Genomic DNA, 16,647 nt, shown 5'->3' with positions numbered 1-16,647 from the left:
ACTTGCAGGATTATTGAAATGTTGCAAAATTTAATGTTCTATGTTCTTAATTTTAAAATCTGTTTGTTTAATAACTATTAGATTTATTTTGCTTTGCAGCCAAATCTTTAGGTACAAACTACAAGTTCCCATTCAAAAACTAATAACTTACATACATATATAATTTGTATATCAGGTGTTTAACTGGAAAATTTGAAAATATTGTAGCATCCAGATTAAAAAATTTGGAATCCTGCAAATTTTTTTCGGGATCCCGAAATTTCGGGATTGGTAAAATATTACAAATTTGGATGCATTATTAGATACTAATTTAAAGTGATTTTTGCTGTGTGTTTTTTTCCGTGATCCCGAAATTTCGGGATTGACAAAATGCTTCAAATTTTAATGCACTATTAGATTTGAGTTTTTTTGTTGCTCCATGTTTTTTTCATGATCCCGAAATTACGGGATTGACAAAATATTTCAGATATCAAGAACTACATACAATATAAAAACTAACATAAGTAAGTATCCTCTAAATTTGTTTTATAAGATCCCGAAATTTCGGGATTTTCAAAACAAGTCAAATATGAATGCACTACTAAATATTAGTTCAAAGTAGTTTTAGTGCTTACTAACTATTAAATTTATTTCCATTTGAAACCAAAGTTTATCAAAAATACAAGCTCGAACTTTTCGCTGAGAAACTTAGTTTATTAGTTATTCGGAAGGGAATAGGCAATTATGGAGATTTTTATGCTGCAAACGCGGTTGACCTAATTCTTAAATAGGAGTTGCGCATACATAGCTATACGAGATGTTGAATAACTTTACCAGCGCGGCATATCTTTTGATAGAAATTTAGAAAATATATAAACACACATACATAAACACATTTGTATATGAGTTCCTACCACAAGTCTCCTCTTATCCTAAGGCATTTCGACTCTTCTATGTTTAAGTTGTGAAAAATAAATCCACAAAAAAAATTTAAAAGCAAAAATCTCCGAACTATGGCACTCCGCCCAAAAGTGTGCCACTTGTACTTTTGTAAAGTTTCCAACGGTTGTTTGGCATAGCGCTGTGTAACGGTAATTTGCAGTTATATTCAATATGTGCGCCCAAAATGTTTAACAAGTAGATACCCACAATTGCCAAATCAATTTCCATTCGACATGACGGCGGATGTGTACAAAAGCGAAAAAGTTCGAAAACTAAAAACTTGAAAAGGAAAAAATTCAAAAAAATTATTAACTTTTGGCTTGGCACATTTCCATTACGATTGCGAATATAGGTCGATGATTGCAATGGTTTTTGTCGAGCGCGGCAAAGTTGAAGCAGCCGAAAACTTTTGCTACAATCGGGCTAAAATGGAAATGCAAAAGAAATCATCTACAAATGTGTGTATGAGTGTGTGTGAGAGGGTATGCGTATTGGTTAAGCCCTTTTTCGCAAGAAGTGGGTTATTTGCTAGCATTTAAGTGGCATTGGGGCGTATGGCGCGCTGCTAAGATGGAAAGGAAAGCAAGCGAAAATTTCGTTTGAAAAAAGGAAAAAGAAATGGCAGAAAAGAGGTCAGATTTAACCCAACTTTCGGCAGAGTTATTAGTTTTTGCTGAGCGGAAAAAATTTGCGTCTAATCTCTAATCCCGCTGTGAAGTTTGTCATTTAGCTTAATCTTACTTTCTGCTGCAAATAATGACTCGATATTTGTAGATTGAATGCATTAAAGAAAATTGTTTTTTTTTTGTTTTAATGTCGGCTGTGTGCTTGTCACGTATGCAAGCAATAAATACTCATAAATTTTGATGACTTCATAGAATAGCTCTTATTTGCAATAAGAGAATTCTCTCACACAACCACATTCTAAAACGCAAAATAATTTGTTTTTGAATGGCATACTAACATAGATAAAGATTTTCTGGCCTCCGTGTTTTTCGGGATCCCGAAATTTCGGGATTGGCCAAAAACCTTTCAATCGTTAATACACTTCTAGAAATTAGTTTCAAGTAGTTTCTGCTTTGTGTATTTTTCGGGATCCCGAAGTTTCGGGATTTATAAAATATTTCATGTTTAAATACACTTATAGAAACTAGTGTAAAGCAGTTTCTGCTCCTAGTATGTTTCGGGATCCCGAAATTTCGAGATTGAAAAAATATGTAAATTTTAGATGCACTCATACAATAACTTTTTCTTTGTATTTTTTCGGGATCCCGCAATTTCGGGATTTACAGCCTACATATGTACATACATATTTCAAATTTTAATATACTTTTAGAAGCTACCTTCAAGTAGTTTTTGCTTAGTAACTATTAAACTATTTTCAATTAGAATCATATTTTGCCAAGAATGCAAGTCAAAACTTTTCCCTAAGAAACCTAAATGTTAAATTTCAGTCTGTAAAAGGTTGTTTTGTAGATTCTCCATTCAGACCTGTCTTTGCTCACTTAAGATATCGCTTCAAATATGAACTCCATATAACTTAGTTAACATTATTTCTATTATTTTTATATCGTCCTTCGCTACCATAGCCTTTTCACATTACTTTTCCGCTTTCTTCCAAAATATTTAGCATAATTTTCACAAACTCCGCTATCGCTCTCTTAGCTTCAAAACGTAAACGCTGCTGGAGAAACCACAGAAGTAGAAATAGTGGCGGCGTATAAAATAAAATGCAACAAATAAAATGAAATGGTCGCGCAATCAATTGGGAACACTAGGTCAATGTCCATAGGCGGTTGATAACGACAAGCCGTCACGAAATAAACGCTGCCGGCATGCGAATAGCGAATAGTCTCGCTTGGGACTAAACTGGTCATTCGCGCAAGCCGGCATACCCGTTCGGCCTGTCATTTAATTATTGTGAATGTTCCACTTTTACATTGCCCGAGTATTCACCATAAAAAAACCATTTAGGGCAATAAATGATTTTTGTAACTCGCATCCGTTTGGTCTCCTCGCATAGTGTTGTGTGAGCGCAATGGAGAAGTAGCGGTCGTTGTACAAGAAAGTAACAGGATTTTGTAGTAATTGTTGCTTTAAACTTTTTTCAAATATTGTGGATATAGACCATACCTGTAAGTAATTAGTGGAAAGTGATACAATGTACCAATAATTTGAATGCGTAACCCTACCTTACAATCGCGGACGCAATAAAATCGGAAATTCCTTCACATTTTCAACAGCAGTAGGAAAGTATTTAGACACTCGACAAATAGAAGGAGCTGCGTGTTCCGGGTACATTACTTTCTTATTTAATCATGGAATTGATTATCTTTGATGATAAAATCCCAGTTGTCATCCTTTTCCTTGAAGTTTGTTCGAAAGACATTTATTTTTTTTATTGGAAAAGAATAGATACGGTCATTCTTGATAGTCTATGAAATACTTTCAAACATATTCCAGAGCCAATGCCAAGCAACTTATTGGAAAGGAGGTATAGTTATGTGTACCTTTTCGTTATCTTCAACTGTTGTGTTCACTATTTAGCACTTTTTTTGTTCCAAGTAATCTGGAATCTATGATCCTTAAGATCATTTTCACCCCATAAAATATTAAGTTTTCTTGTTAGTCAGTCAAAATAGCCATATTTTGAGCCAATAAAAGCATGTAATCTATTACAATGATCCAATTTTCTATTCATCTACTATAAGACTCGTCTGGGATAGTCTACTGTGCCATATTCATATTCATAACTCCACATCTCGTCACGAGTAATGTTGCGTTTGATGAATGCAGGGTCCTCAGCTACCTTGTCAAGCATCGCTCTTGCGATGTTTACGTCGCTCGATGTCGTTTTTGCAAACGACGAAAATCTCTTAGTACGAGTCTAGCATTGACACCCATCATACCCAAAACTTTAACGAAAACTTTAACCAATACATTAACCAGTACATTAACCAAAATATTAACCAAAACTTTAACTAAAACTTTAACCAAAATTTTAACCAAAACGTGTGGAGTCGATTCATAAGAAATGCGAGATCCTCTTCTATTTCTCTGATGCCAACACGACGTTTTCGAAACTCTGTTTCTTCACCATATTCCACCGACTTTTAGACTTTCACTAGTAAAAATGGCCAGACCAACTTTTTGCCTCATAAACAAGCAGCAGCCAAAAATCCACCAATACATATATGGAGATCAAACTTCACACGAACATAGCCAAAGTTGTATCAGGGATTTTTTTTATCGATTTGGTTTACCAGTGCAGCATAAATGGACCAGTCCGGATTAGATTTGATCAGATGATGACTCTAATTTGATCTATTGAAAATTTTTCCATCTTTTAATAAAGAAAAAAAAAACGTTTTCATTTACCAACAAGAGTACATCACACTTCATCTTCAGCCAATTTGCGGCACTCACACACATACAGCAACAATCGAAAGCGGAAGATCTTAGCAAAATAGCGGAAATAAGTTTCGAAAGCAGCTGCTTATGAAACGCACGAACTTTTTTTATAATTTTTTCCGCATTTCACAAAAGCAAAATTTCGCACACACACATACATACATATTTATATAGCAAATACACACGTACACAAGCAGTAAGTATGTATGTGCAACTCGCTTCCGAAAAATTTGCAAGTTTTTGTTGTTGCCACTTGCATTATTTATGCATTCACAGCCACTATCGCTTCGCCGCTGTGCTCAATATTTATTCCACATAGCTGCTTTTCGTTGTTGCTGTTGTTGTTTTTGCTTTTCTTTTATCACATTTTGTGCCGGCATTTGGTGAAAAGTGTAACGCCACCGCCGGCAACAGCAGCTTAACTACTCACTTGGCTCGCTCTCGCCAACTTGCCACCAAACGCCTCCCCGCCAGCACATGCCTTTGCGCCGCCACAAACTTGCGAATATTTTCCAGCAACAACTTTTTCTTTCGCCTACTTTACGCTCTTGCATTGTTTGCTGTTTGCTGCTTGTTGTTGGTGTTGGTCGTGCGTTGTGCTTGTCGGTCGCTGGCGATAGTTTCGCTGCAGTGTAAAGTTGCTGGAAAACATGTTGCTGCCACATTGCTGTTTACAAATATATATAAGAAGAAAATTAGTGTTCACCATGAGCACGTAGCGTCATATGTGTGTTAGTGTTAGTTTGTGTGTGCGAGAGTGTCGCTGTCTGAATTTGGTGTTGGCCCACAAACGCGCCATGAAATGGGCACAAGTGAAAGAGATGCTGCGCGGCGACGTCAGTGCGTTGCGTGCTAACTTTTCGCAAACAATCGCACTTGTGCATGTGTGTGGGTGTGTACATTGCAGTTGCAAGTTGTTTATCTTTGGCGGGTCGTACACATGTATGTGTGTGTAGTTTTATTATTTGTATCTTTGTACCAGTTTCAGTTTTTACTTTAGCTCAGTTTTTGCTTTACTTTTTCCTTTATTTTTCGCTTAACATAATATTTTTGTAGTCGGTCAGTGGTCACTTTCTGTCACGGATGTGGCATGAATTTTAAGTGATTCATATGATGCGTTGTGTTTGTAGAGTTTTCATCTTTAAAGAAAATATGTGAGTGGATTATATTGAGTTTTTATAAGCGTATATATATACATATATACTTAAGCTTCTGCTTCCTTAAGTGAATAAATTGGGTTTTGGTGCATCATTTTTTATTAAGAAGATCTGGTTTAAAATATTCTGGAGAAAACTGTTGTAGAATATTTTAAGCCTCCTTTGACCCCAAAATATAATTTATGCAGAGATTTACAAAAGCAAAATTCAAAATTACTAGGCGGGTGGTAAATAACAGATGCAAATCTTTCAAAATAAGACTTATTTCTATTTTTAAAAAATTACGCTTAAGTCATCTCGGGTCCCATTTATAACGTCTGATCAAAATTGACTCGGACTGACAAAAAAGTACATTTTCACTTTTTTATTACAAAACGTTATTATCGCCTTCAAAGTAGGCTCCAGTGTCATTGCAAGCATACTAAAGCTTAATCCTAATTTTATAACTTAGATACTTACACTATATATTTGATTGATTGATTAGTAGACGAAGAATACACCGCGAACTTAGATCTATTATGCCCTATTCCATATAACAAAGCCTCATCTAGCTCCAGCATATTGATAAAGTTCAATATACTTCTGGGTGCTAGCGAAGCGATGTGATACTTTTTTGGAAACATGGATCCAAGGACCTTTAACTTGCGTCTGCAGACTGCTAAGCAGTCAATCAGCAGGTGTTTTGGTGCTTTAGGCTCCCTGTGGCATAACCGGCAATTTACACAAGCAGCTAGGCCCATGTTGTGTAAGTTCTTCTGCTGCTTGCAGTGTCCAGAGTAGAATGCGCCCAGTAGTCCGAGTTTGTCGCTAGGGAGGTTGATTGCATATTCAAACATGCGGAGGTGGTAACCCCCCGTTAGCATCATGGTTGCCTTGTAGTTGTTGCCAATACCTCTCTCTCTGTCGTGAACAGCTCCTTTATCGTATAGGAACACACCGCAATGAAGGGTTTAGATCCTACCATGTTAGTGAATACTGCAGAGCGGGCGTGCTCATCAGCTAGTTCATTCTAGGCTATACCTATGTGACCGGGCACCCAGATGAGGTGAATTTGGTTACGTTCCACTAGGCTATTTAGCCGTTCTCTATACTCCTATCGCTTGATCATCGCTTAGTATGGCTATACGTTCATTGCTATAGTTGCGTTAGAGGTTTATCTCTATGCACCGACTTATGCCAAAGTCTTCTAAAAAATGCTCGGAAAACTTCCTATAGGTATGAAGAGTTTGGTTCGTGGTCCTGCGACTCTTGCAGTGCACCACTTGATTGTACTATCCCTAAGCAGTAGCTCGAGAGCTCGTCTGCAGTCAGCTTTGCTGTTAAGGGTAACCTTGAACTTCGTTGTGAAGTTTACCTTTTGGTAATGGTGTTCCTTGTTAAAAGGGCCAATGTTATTACACCAGCTGCATCCGACACTGCTTTGCTATGGTCTCTGCGGTTGCTCTCGCTCCGACAGCTTTGTGATGACCAACATTTTATATCGAATATCGGACCTGCAATCGTCGGTCTGTCAATATGTGGTTGTGGACTTTTTTCACGTCTTCCCTCCGAGTTAGCTGCTTTCGTGGAACCTGGGAATAGCTCATCAAAAATATATATGAAATTCGTTAAACTAATTGTTGACGGTCGGTGGGACGTACTGTTGAAGCAATAATCACCAAAGATTATAGCTCTTCTTCCAATTTTATAAAGTCCCTGTATATGTCCGACTCTGTTCCCGCGAATTTTGAGATATCGGTAAGAAATTTTGCATCCGTCTTTTTCTGCCAAAGAAGTTGTTAGATTTTCAGTAGTATCGCCGATATCAGATTACTATAACATATAGCTGTCTTGGAAATGGGTTCTTGTATGGAAAAATTTTTTATGTGAGGAGATGTCTTCTCAAATTTTGGTTTAAGTTATTGTCTAAGAAAATAAAGACAATCTTCAAAGAAAGTCTTCAGGTTGGAGCACTATAACAAATAGCTGCCGAACAAACTGAATAATCGAAATCAAGTTCTTCGAAAGAATCTTTGTGAAAGGTGTTATAGCTTTTTGTTCAGGCAATGTCCATGTCATTTACCAGCGAATTTCAACCAATTCAGTGATGCCTTTTCATATTTTATAAATTTTAATGTATTTTGAAACATTTAATTGCAAAATATACTCGATTTTATTTATAAGCCTCAGCTCTGAGGACCCTTTTTCTGGCGATCTTTTACGTTGGTAAATTCGGACAATGCACAATTTACGTGCGCATACCGTGAAGTTGCAAATTTGTGGCATGCAACGCTACGCAATGCAACGACATGCCATGCCTGCAACAATGTTCGTATGCAGCACATAAATTTTAATGCATAACAACAAAAGCAATAACACAAGCAAACAAAAAAGTGGCAACTCATGCATGTCATTGCAAGTGAGCAAGACGAAGGCGAATAAAATGAGAGAATCATGCGAAATAGCAAAATAAATAAGCATAAAGATGTGCAAATAAATAGAATAGAAAAAGATTTTTATAAAAACACAAGAGTGCCTACAAATTGCTGCAAACTAAATATTAGCGCGTTTCTAAAGCGAAAAATTCGTGCGAAACAAAGTCCTTCGGCGCATTGCAATGCGATGCGGTCGGGCTAATGAACTCATCATTCACTCTTCATTTTCGTATTTGCAACTCAAAGTCGTCGCACACAGCATACACATACACACACATACACATATGCTTACATGCATATGGCATGGGTAGCTCAGATGGCCGCACATATCCGACCACTTAATAGCCAATGACTGACAATCTGTTGCTGCCGCCGCCGGTGCTGCTGCTGTTGCGTAGTGCGCTGTTGGCGGCTGCAAATGATCCGCCGGCTGGCTGACCGACTCACTGCTTGCTGGCTGGCTGTTCTTATCATCGCGGTGTGGTCGGCAATGTTGTTGTGCTAGAAAGCGCATAGCTGCTAGAGCCAAGCAAAAAGCCGTTGACGTGCATGAGTGCTGCTGACCGCATGCTGATAGCCGCACACATACACCGGCACAATATGTATGTATGTGCGTCCACTCGGAATTAGTGGCGCGCAAGTACGCAAGAAATATCGCTAGTTTTTATCTATTTAGTGTTTCACTAGTTTCGTTTTTTTCCTTCAAACTCACTTTTACTATATTTTGTACACGCTGTTGTTCTTGCTTTTGCTCTTATTGTTGTTGTTGTCGTTGGATTTGTCTTTATTTGCGCTGTCAGCATGCCAAATGGCACAGCAGCGAGGAATTGACAGCTTAGCAAATGTGACACTTAATCATTTTGTCAACACAAAGTTGCAGAGGGGGCAGGCAGCAAGGGGTTGGCGTGCTATTCCTGCAGCAAATATATGCGAAAACTACATTTTAAACTTAAATAACGGAAAACATTTATATAATTAATTTTTTTTTCCATTTTGCAGTAGGCAGTTTGGTACTTAAAATAATTTAAATATATTTTTAGCAGAAAGTGCTTTAAACCTTTAGTTCTCGCTAACAAATGATGCTCGCTTTGAAACAAAATCTCACTTAAGTGGCTTCACAGAAATAATATTACACTGAAGTGACTAAAATTAAGTTTCTCCGAGTTGAAAATTTTTTGGAAATCGGGCATGTTTTTCCTAAAATTTAGTTATTTTTAAAAAATATCGAAAAATATTAAAAAGGTCAGAGTTTTGAGGAGTTACATGGGTTTCCTCGGGTAAAAAACATTATTTTTTCAAAAATTTTTTCTCATATAAAAAATTAAATATTTTATTAGAATTTTTTATTGTTACAAACACACACTATTAACAAAGAAATTCTGAAATTTTTGGAAAAATATTTTCAAAAACTACAAAAATAATTTAAGTATTTGCTAATCAACCCAAAGCATCCAAGATTATAACACCAAGTCGATACTTTTTCTAAATTATAAAAAAATATATTTATAGGGTAATAATTATTCAAAAGACACTTTTCCACACATCTTATATGTATGTATTTATGTTTAAAAATATTATACTAAAAAAATAAAAAACCTTTCAGAACAATTTCTTACAATTTTATGTGAAAAAATATTATTATAATAACCACTAAGCCATTATGTGTCTCAGAAATATTTGAAATATTTTTGTAAAAGAAAAGGAAACCAATTATTTGCTGCTTGCCAAGCGTGTAAATGAGTTGACAGCAATAAAATAGCGTGTTTCGCACAAATTGGCATGCGGCCTGGCGCACACTTTTACTTTCGAAAGCGGAAGGCAGCCAAATAGTCAAATAGCTTGGCATTTAAGTAGGGAATGTGGCTAAAATTACTTTTTTTTGCATTTGCAAAAATATTTTTGAAAATAAAAAAACTGTGGGAAAAACAATACTTTAAAAATATTTTTTTTTTTTAATTTTTCATAATTATTAAACATTTTTTTCATTATAATGAAAATTTTTTAACAATTTTTATAAAAGTTTTTGTTATATATTTTATGTTTTTTTAACATTCTTTGTATAATTTTAATATTTTTTAATTTAATTTTTTTTTTATTTTATATATAATTTTTAAAATATTTTTTTTTTTATTTTTTATATATTTGAAAAAGGACACTTTCTTCGAGTATTAAGTAGTAGAGAATTTGGCTAAAATTATTTTGAAAATAAAACCTGTGGATAAAACAAATATTTTACTCTTTTTAACATTTTTAATAATTAATTAAATTTAATTTTTATAAAATTTTTTAATCGTAATAGTTTTTTTTCACTATTATAAAAATATAAATGTTTTTTTAACGTTATTTGTATATTTAAAAAAATTTTTTTTTTTAATTTTATCTATAATTTTTATTTTATAACTTTTTTTATAGTTTTTTTTTTTTGTATAATTTTGAAAGAGGGCACTTTCTTCGAGTAGTAAATAGAAGGGAATTTGTGCAAAATTATTTTTGAAATCTATGAGGAAAAAATATTTTACTATTAAATACATATGTACATATATGTATATAAATATTTTTAACATTTATTATAATTATTTTTTTTTTTTCATTGTAGTGTTTTTTACCATTTTTATGTATAAAGTTTTGTTTTAAAAGCTATGTTTTTTTTAAACGTTATTTGTATACTCTTTATTTATTTATTTTTTAATTGTATACTTTTGTTTCTTTCTTTGTTTCTTTCTTTATTTTTTTCAATAATTTTTTAAAAACATTTTTATATTTCTTTTTTGTAATTTGGAATGAGGACATTATTTTCGAAAACTGAAAGAAATGGCTTCAGTAAAGAACTTGGCCAAGATTACTTTTGAAAACAAGAATATGGAGAAAAATAAATAATTTATTTTAATTTGTGTATATTCATATTAATTTTTTTTTCTATATTTTTATTATAATTCTAATTTGTTATACATTTTATTATACTATTTTTTATATTATTTTATTTTTTTTTTTATTAATTTGTTTTTTCTTTATATTTTTTTTTTGGCATATTTTTAATTTTTATAAATTTATTATTAAATTCTTTTAATATTTTATTACTTAAATTTCAAATTTTTTTTAAATAATTTTTTATATTTTATTCTTTATTTTTATTGATATATTTCCCTTTTAATTAATTTACTGTTAAAAAGGTTTTACAATGTTTTCTATTATTTTTTGAGTTCATGCTTTTATGTACATATTTTTCATATTATATTTGTACATATTTTTTTTTTTGCATAGTATATTTATGCCAAACAATAAAACCACAAATGCTTTGTAATTTCAGTAATTGAAAGCAACTTATAAATTCAAATGAAAAAATTAAGAAAAAAATTAATTCAAATATTTTCATAAATTGAAATAAATATCGCATGCAATTACTTTTTTTTGCCACTAAATATCCACTAAATTAATGAAATTTGAGCGCATTACAAATAGTGCCATAATTGATTACTCATACGCCCCGACGCCCACTTCAGGCGGCGCGCTTTGTTGGCAAATCGATAAAAACACGCGCTCGCTAAGAGACAGTCATTAATGAGCATTAAAGTTTATGTTATAAATAAATGCGGTTAATAGCGCAATACAATCAACTAAGTACACACACACACACACATAAACTAAGCTGCAAACACTCGCATACATGTGTACATGCTGACATATAAATGCATTAGAATGTAAAAGTCTTTGTTTTTGTGTCTCCTCTTCAGCAAACTATTTGTGTGTGTTTGTATGTATATATTTTTATGTCTGTATGTATATGTGTATGTGTAGACTTGCCACCCAATTGCCTGCTCAAGCTCATGCTCACTGGCATATTAACAAAGTGTATTGAACTATGAGAAATTTAATTGTTAACAAATAAAAGTGTCGTTGACAACCCGCAAAAACATGAAAGCAACAGGCTGAAAGACAGAAGAAACAAAAACAACAACTACACTTCCACAAAAGCATAGCAGTAAACAAGCAGCAACAACAACACAAGAACGCTACTACCAAGCAGCAACTATGTGCCACTAGTTATATATAGTTTACAAGCACAAACCGACATACATACATACTTCTAGGCAAAAACAAAAACAACAACAAAGCGCAGAAAAACAATATTTGACAGTAAAAATCCACTTGACGCGCACAAAGAGCAATTTCTGTACGATTTATCATTATCTTCCAAAAGTCTCAAACGCTCTCGTCTTGTTATTGTTTTGTTATTGTTGTACATGCTTACATACATATGTATGTAGCATAAAAAAGCGCTGAATGAATGCTCTTGACTCATGAAAACTTGAAGTGTTATAACAGCTACAATAAATCTTTGCATATACATACATACACGAGTATATACACACATATATACTACTAAATACATATATTTCACTACAATGTGTCATGTTGAAGGCATAAATTCCCCGCACACATAATTCTTTAAATTCGCACTTATGTTGGGCCTTTAAGCTTTTTTGATATATGTCTATGAGTAGGTGTATACACACACACACACACTTACTTGCTTAGTATAATGCGAATATTAATAAAAATAATGCGTGTACAAGTGTTGGATCTTAAAAAATCGGCACACAAGATGTTTGCCAATAATTTATTGTTTTGTCAAAAAATTAGTAGTCGCATGCGTAAGCCACTACAAGTGTATGTGTGTGTGTGTGAGTACATGCTCTGGTATTCAAATTAATTTTTGTTATTAGTTTAGACCTCTGTTGTTCCCATTTCGCAAACGCTACAGTTAATTTTGCACAGCTTCAGCTGTTTAGACATTTTCCAAAAAAAATATGATTCGGCAAATATTTTTCTTCGGCATCACTAAAGCTGTAATACACTACAAAGATATGTTTCTTCTAGCCTTAAAGGGTATAAAAAGATCTCTAGTTTGATTTTGATCGGTCAGTTCGTATGACAGCTATTTGCTATAGTTTGCCGATCTTAAAAAATTCTTCCGTAGTTGTAACGGTGTCTTGAAACTGTTATCTGTGCCAAATTTCATGTAGATATCTTGTCAAATAAAAAAGTTTTCCATACAAGAACTTGATTTGAATCGGTCAGTTCGTATGGCAGCTATATGCTATAGGGGTCCGATCTGACAAAATGTATTGCGGTATTGTCCCATTCTCTTAGAAAGTAATATATGAAAAATTTCATAAAAATATCTCGAAAAGTTAAAAAGTTTTTCATACTAGGACTTGCTTTTGATGGAGCAATTTGTATGACAGCTATATGCTATAACAGTCTGACAACGACGATTCCGACAAATAAGCAGCTTCTTGGTGAGAAAACGAAGTATGCCAAGTTTCACATCGATATCTCAAAAACTGAGGGACTACTTCGGATGGACAAACCAATGAGTTTGGCTAATCGACTCAACTCGTTACGCTGATCTTTTATAAATACATACATGCATACTTTATAGGGTTTTCGACGTTTCCGTGTGGGTATTAATAACTTCGTGAGAAACTTATTATACCTTAGTCAGGGTATACTAGTAAAAATAGTGTAAGAGAAGGGTTGGTATTCATATTTCTTGGCCAGCGGCAGAATTCCTTGTTGTATTTACAACGAAAATTTGACGATAACGGTGGATGAGGCGGCAATTCGTAGCTTAATTGGGTAGCGTAATTTGGCCCTAGCTTTTTCGCCTTATTCAACCATTACTCTTGCAATTTGAGTCGTCAAATCGGCCCATAATTTGGCTTAGACGTGTGTTGTAACCATTTCTCCCTTCTCCAAGTAATCAATGCAGATCACGTCTTCGGTCAATTCATAATTTTTCCGGCCGATAGCACAGTCTTCGCTTTCTGCGGGACAAATTTGTTGAGGACAGTCGATTTTTTCGACTGTTCTCTGGTCTTTGTTAGTTCAAATGGCTCTATATGTCATCGACGGTCACAAAAGGAGGCAGAGACTGCTTCCGAATGCGGTAAACAGCATAACACTTCTTCTCCTTCTTTATTGGCGTAGACAGCGCTTCGGCGGCTATAGCCGGAGGCTGTTTTCTTCTTTTCATTGGCAGTCTTTTTTTACGTGGTGGGTCCCCAACCAAGTGCACAACCCTGGAGAGGGGATGTTTCGCCTTCTCACTTTACAAAGCTCGCCTTCAAACGCATATTTTTTGGCTAACCAGACGACGATGGGTCTAAGGCCAGAAGTTGTGAGTTTTTTGAACGATATATAAGAATCGTTTCTGGCCACTTCCAAGTGAATGACGCTCAGGGAACTTTCCCTATTTGTGTGAACTTCTACATATGGCTCCATTCTCCATCAACATCCATCAGTTTTTTGAGATTTCTGCTGCCTCAGCGACCTCGCGCTCGTGAATTTTTGTCACATTGTCTTTTGTGTTATAATAGCTCCGCTAAACCCGACAGACGAGTCTATGTAATCGGCACGTACCCGAATTTTTATCCGCCAAGGCCTGTTAACTCGGCAGCATTCTTCGTAGTTACTTCTGTGATCTTTTCTGCCTCTAAAACAATAACAACAATCTACTATCTAATCAACTATAACTACTTAAAGTCAATATCTCTAAGAAAATTTACATAACTGTAAAGTTATAACTGTAATTGACGAATGCAATAAGTTCCGAGTAATAACAGTCATTGCTAAGTATTTCTCATTTCTGTAATAGTAATAATTCCACACTTCAAGGTTGGCTAATCTGGAGTAAACCGCCAATAAACAAACGAATGTAATTATAATGCGAAAACCATGCACTTCTAAATCAAAAAAATATTTATTAATTCAATGAAGCAAATCGGCGGCATCTAGAAAAGAGAACAAGGTTAATTTGAAATTAAAAAATCACATAAGTTAAGAATTCTCTGAGATTTCGTTGTGCGTCTTTGTATTGTAGTTACATATCGAAATTGAAATATAATTTATTTTGAGCGAATAGCAAAAACACGAAAATGTTGCTGTCAAAAAAAAAACATGTTATAAAGGGTGAACCATTTCGGAGTTCCCTACTTTTTATTTAAAAACATAGAAACTTCAAATTTGATGGGGAATGTTTATTATCATTCGAAAAAACATTCTTTGGAATATATTTTTTTAATTTTATCTGTTTCAATTGTTGGCCGGGGCTACGTCTCAGATGGTCCATCCGTTGAGTCTAATTTGCGATGAATCGTTCGAGCATTTCGACTGTTAACTGGCGAAAAACACAAGTAATGTTTTGATCCTAGGTCTGAATCGAAGTGGGATAGTCCGCATAGACTTTAGACTTTACATATTCTTACAAGAAAAAATCTAACGGTGTGATATCACACGATCTTGGTGGCCAATCGACCGGCCCAAAACGTGAAATTATCTGCTCACCGAAGTGTTCTCTCAATAAATCCATTGATTGATGCGATGTGAGTGGGAAATGGCGCCGTCTTGTTGAAACCAAATGTCACCGAGATCACGAGCTTCAATTTCAGGCATCAAATAATCGGTTATCATGACGGGATGATAGTCGCTATTGATAGTTACTTTCTCACCGGCATCATTTTTGAAGAACTATGGACCCATGATTCCACAGGCCCACAAACTACGTCAAGCTGTGTTTTTTTCTGGATGAAATAGCAACTCTTGAATCTCTTCAGGTTGCTCTTCGTCCCAAATACGGTAAATTTGCTTGCTTGCATACCTTTTGAGTTAGAAATGGGTCTCATCGCTGAACAAAATTTGGCTCGAAAACGTCGAATCTGCTTGGAACTTTTCAAGACATATAGAGCGAAGCGATGTCGCTTGAGAAGGTCGAGCGGCTTCAGTTCCTGCAGTCCTGCTGTGGAACTTTAATTTGTATTTGATTAGGGTTTCTAAATCCTTACTAAGATTTATTAAAACCCGTTATTATTTATACTTATATCGACATATCCAATTTTTTGAAAACAAAAACTAATAATCTTCGTTTTTTTCCTTTACTTCCAGCTGTTCGTTATGGTCGCGTACCGAAACGTTCACGTGAGCTGAATGGCACACCTTCGTCCACGGATGATCCGAACGTCATTGTGCGTGTGAATACACCGAATACACCGCAAACGCCACAAATGTGTTCAGTCGCCTCGTCACCCTCCGAATTGGGCTGTACGGGCCAAAGTAGCGTCGCCAACACAGCCAACACACCGGGACCGGGCGGTGTTGGTGGCATGGGTGTGGGCGTCAATATGAGCGTCAGCGTAGGTGCCGGCGGTGCTGGCGGCATGATGGGACAGTGCGGCAATGTTAGCGTCGGCGTCGGCGGTATGAGTGTGGTCGGTAACGGTGGCAGTGTTGGTGGTGGTGGTGGCGGCGTCGGTGGTAATGTTGGCATTACCAGCGTCGACAATAACGGTTGCGGTGTTGTCGATATGCAAGGCCCTACCGCCGAACTGACCGTTTACGATGTGATTATGTGCGTCTCACAGGCGCATCGCATGCACTGCTCATACACGGAGGAGCAGACACGCGAACTGATGCGGCGACCGGTGGCGGTGCCGCAGAATGGAGTAAGTACATGCTATGTAGGTAAACGTTCTTTGTTGTGCTATATTCACATACCATTACGCAAATCCCATGTCCGCTAAATTGTTTTGGTTTCGTTGAAGCCGCCACAAAATTCTCACTTCCAGTGACGCATACAAATTACTCATCAGCAGCCGTCGCTGTCATGTAGTACAACCATTGACCCATAAACACTGCCTAACAGTCATTAAATCAGCATAACTATAAAGCAATTTTGATGTGTGCGC

General features: G+C 35.4%; 1 protein-coding gene across 2 annotated transcripts in view; it reads left to right on the top strand.

Moving 5' to 3' along the window:
• The window catches only part of LOC105228033 (ecdysone-induced protein 78C), a 166,654-nt gene that overhangs the window by 146,422 nt on the left and 3,585 nt on the right, over positions 1-16,647 (top strand). Inside the window, exon 4 of one of the 2 annotated variants that reach the window (XM_049458910.1) lies at positions 15,848-16,419. In XM_049458910.1, the coding sequence (XP_049314867.1) occupies positions 15,848-16,419 (572 nt within the window). The remainder of the gene's footprint in view (positions 1-15,847; positions 16,420-16,647) is intronic. The other variant, XM_049458911.1, reaches the window with a different exon arrangement.

The sequence above is a fragment of the Bactrocera dorsalis genome, chromosome 5 (assembly GCF_023373825.1).
Source record: "Bactrocera dorsalis isolate Fly_Bdor chromosome 5, ASM2337382v1, whole genome shotgun sequence".
NCBI lineage: Eukaryota > Metazoa > Arthropoda > Insecta > Diptera > Tephritidae > Bactrocera > Bactrocera dorsalis.
This window is presented reverse-complemented; position numbering and strand designations above follow the sequence as displayed.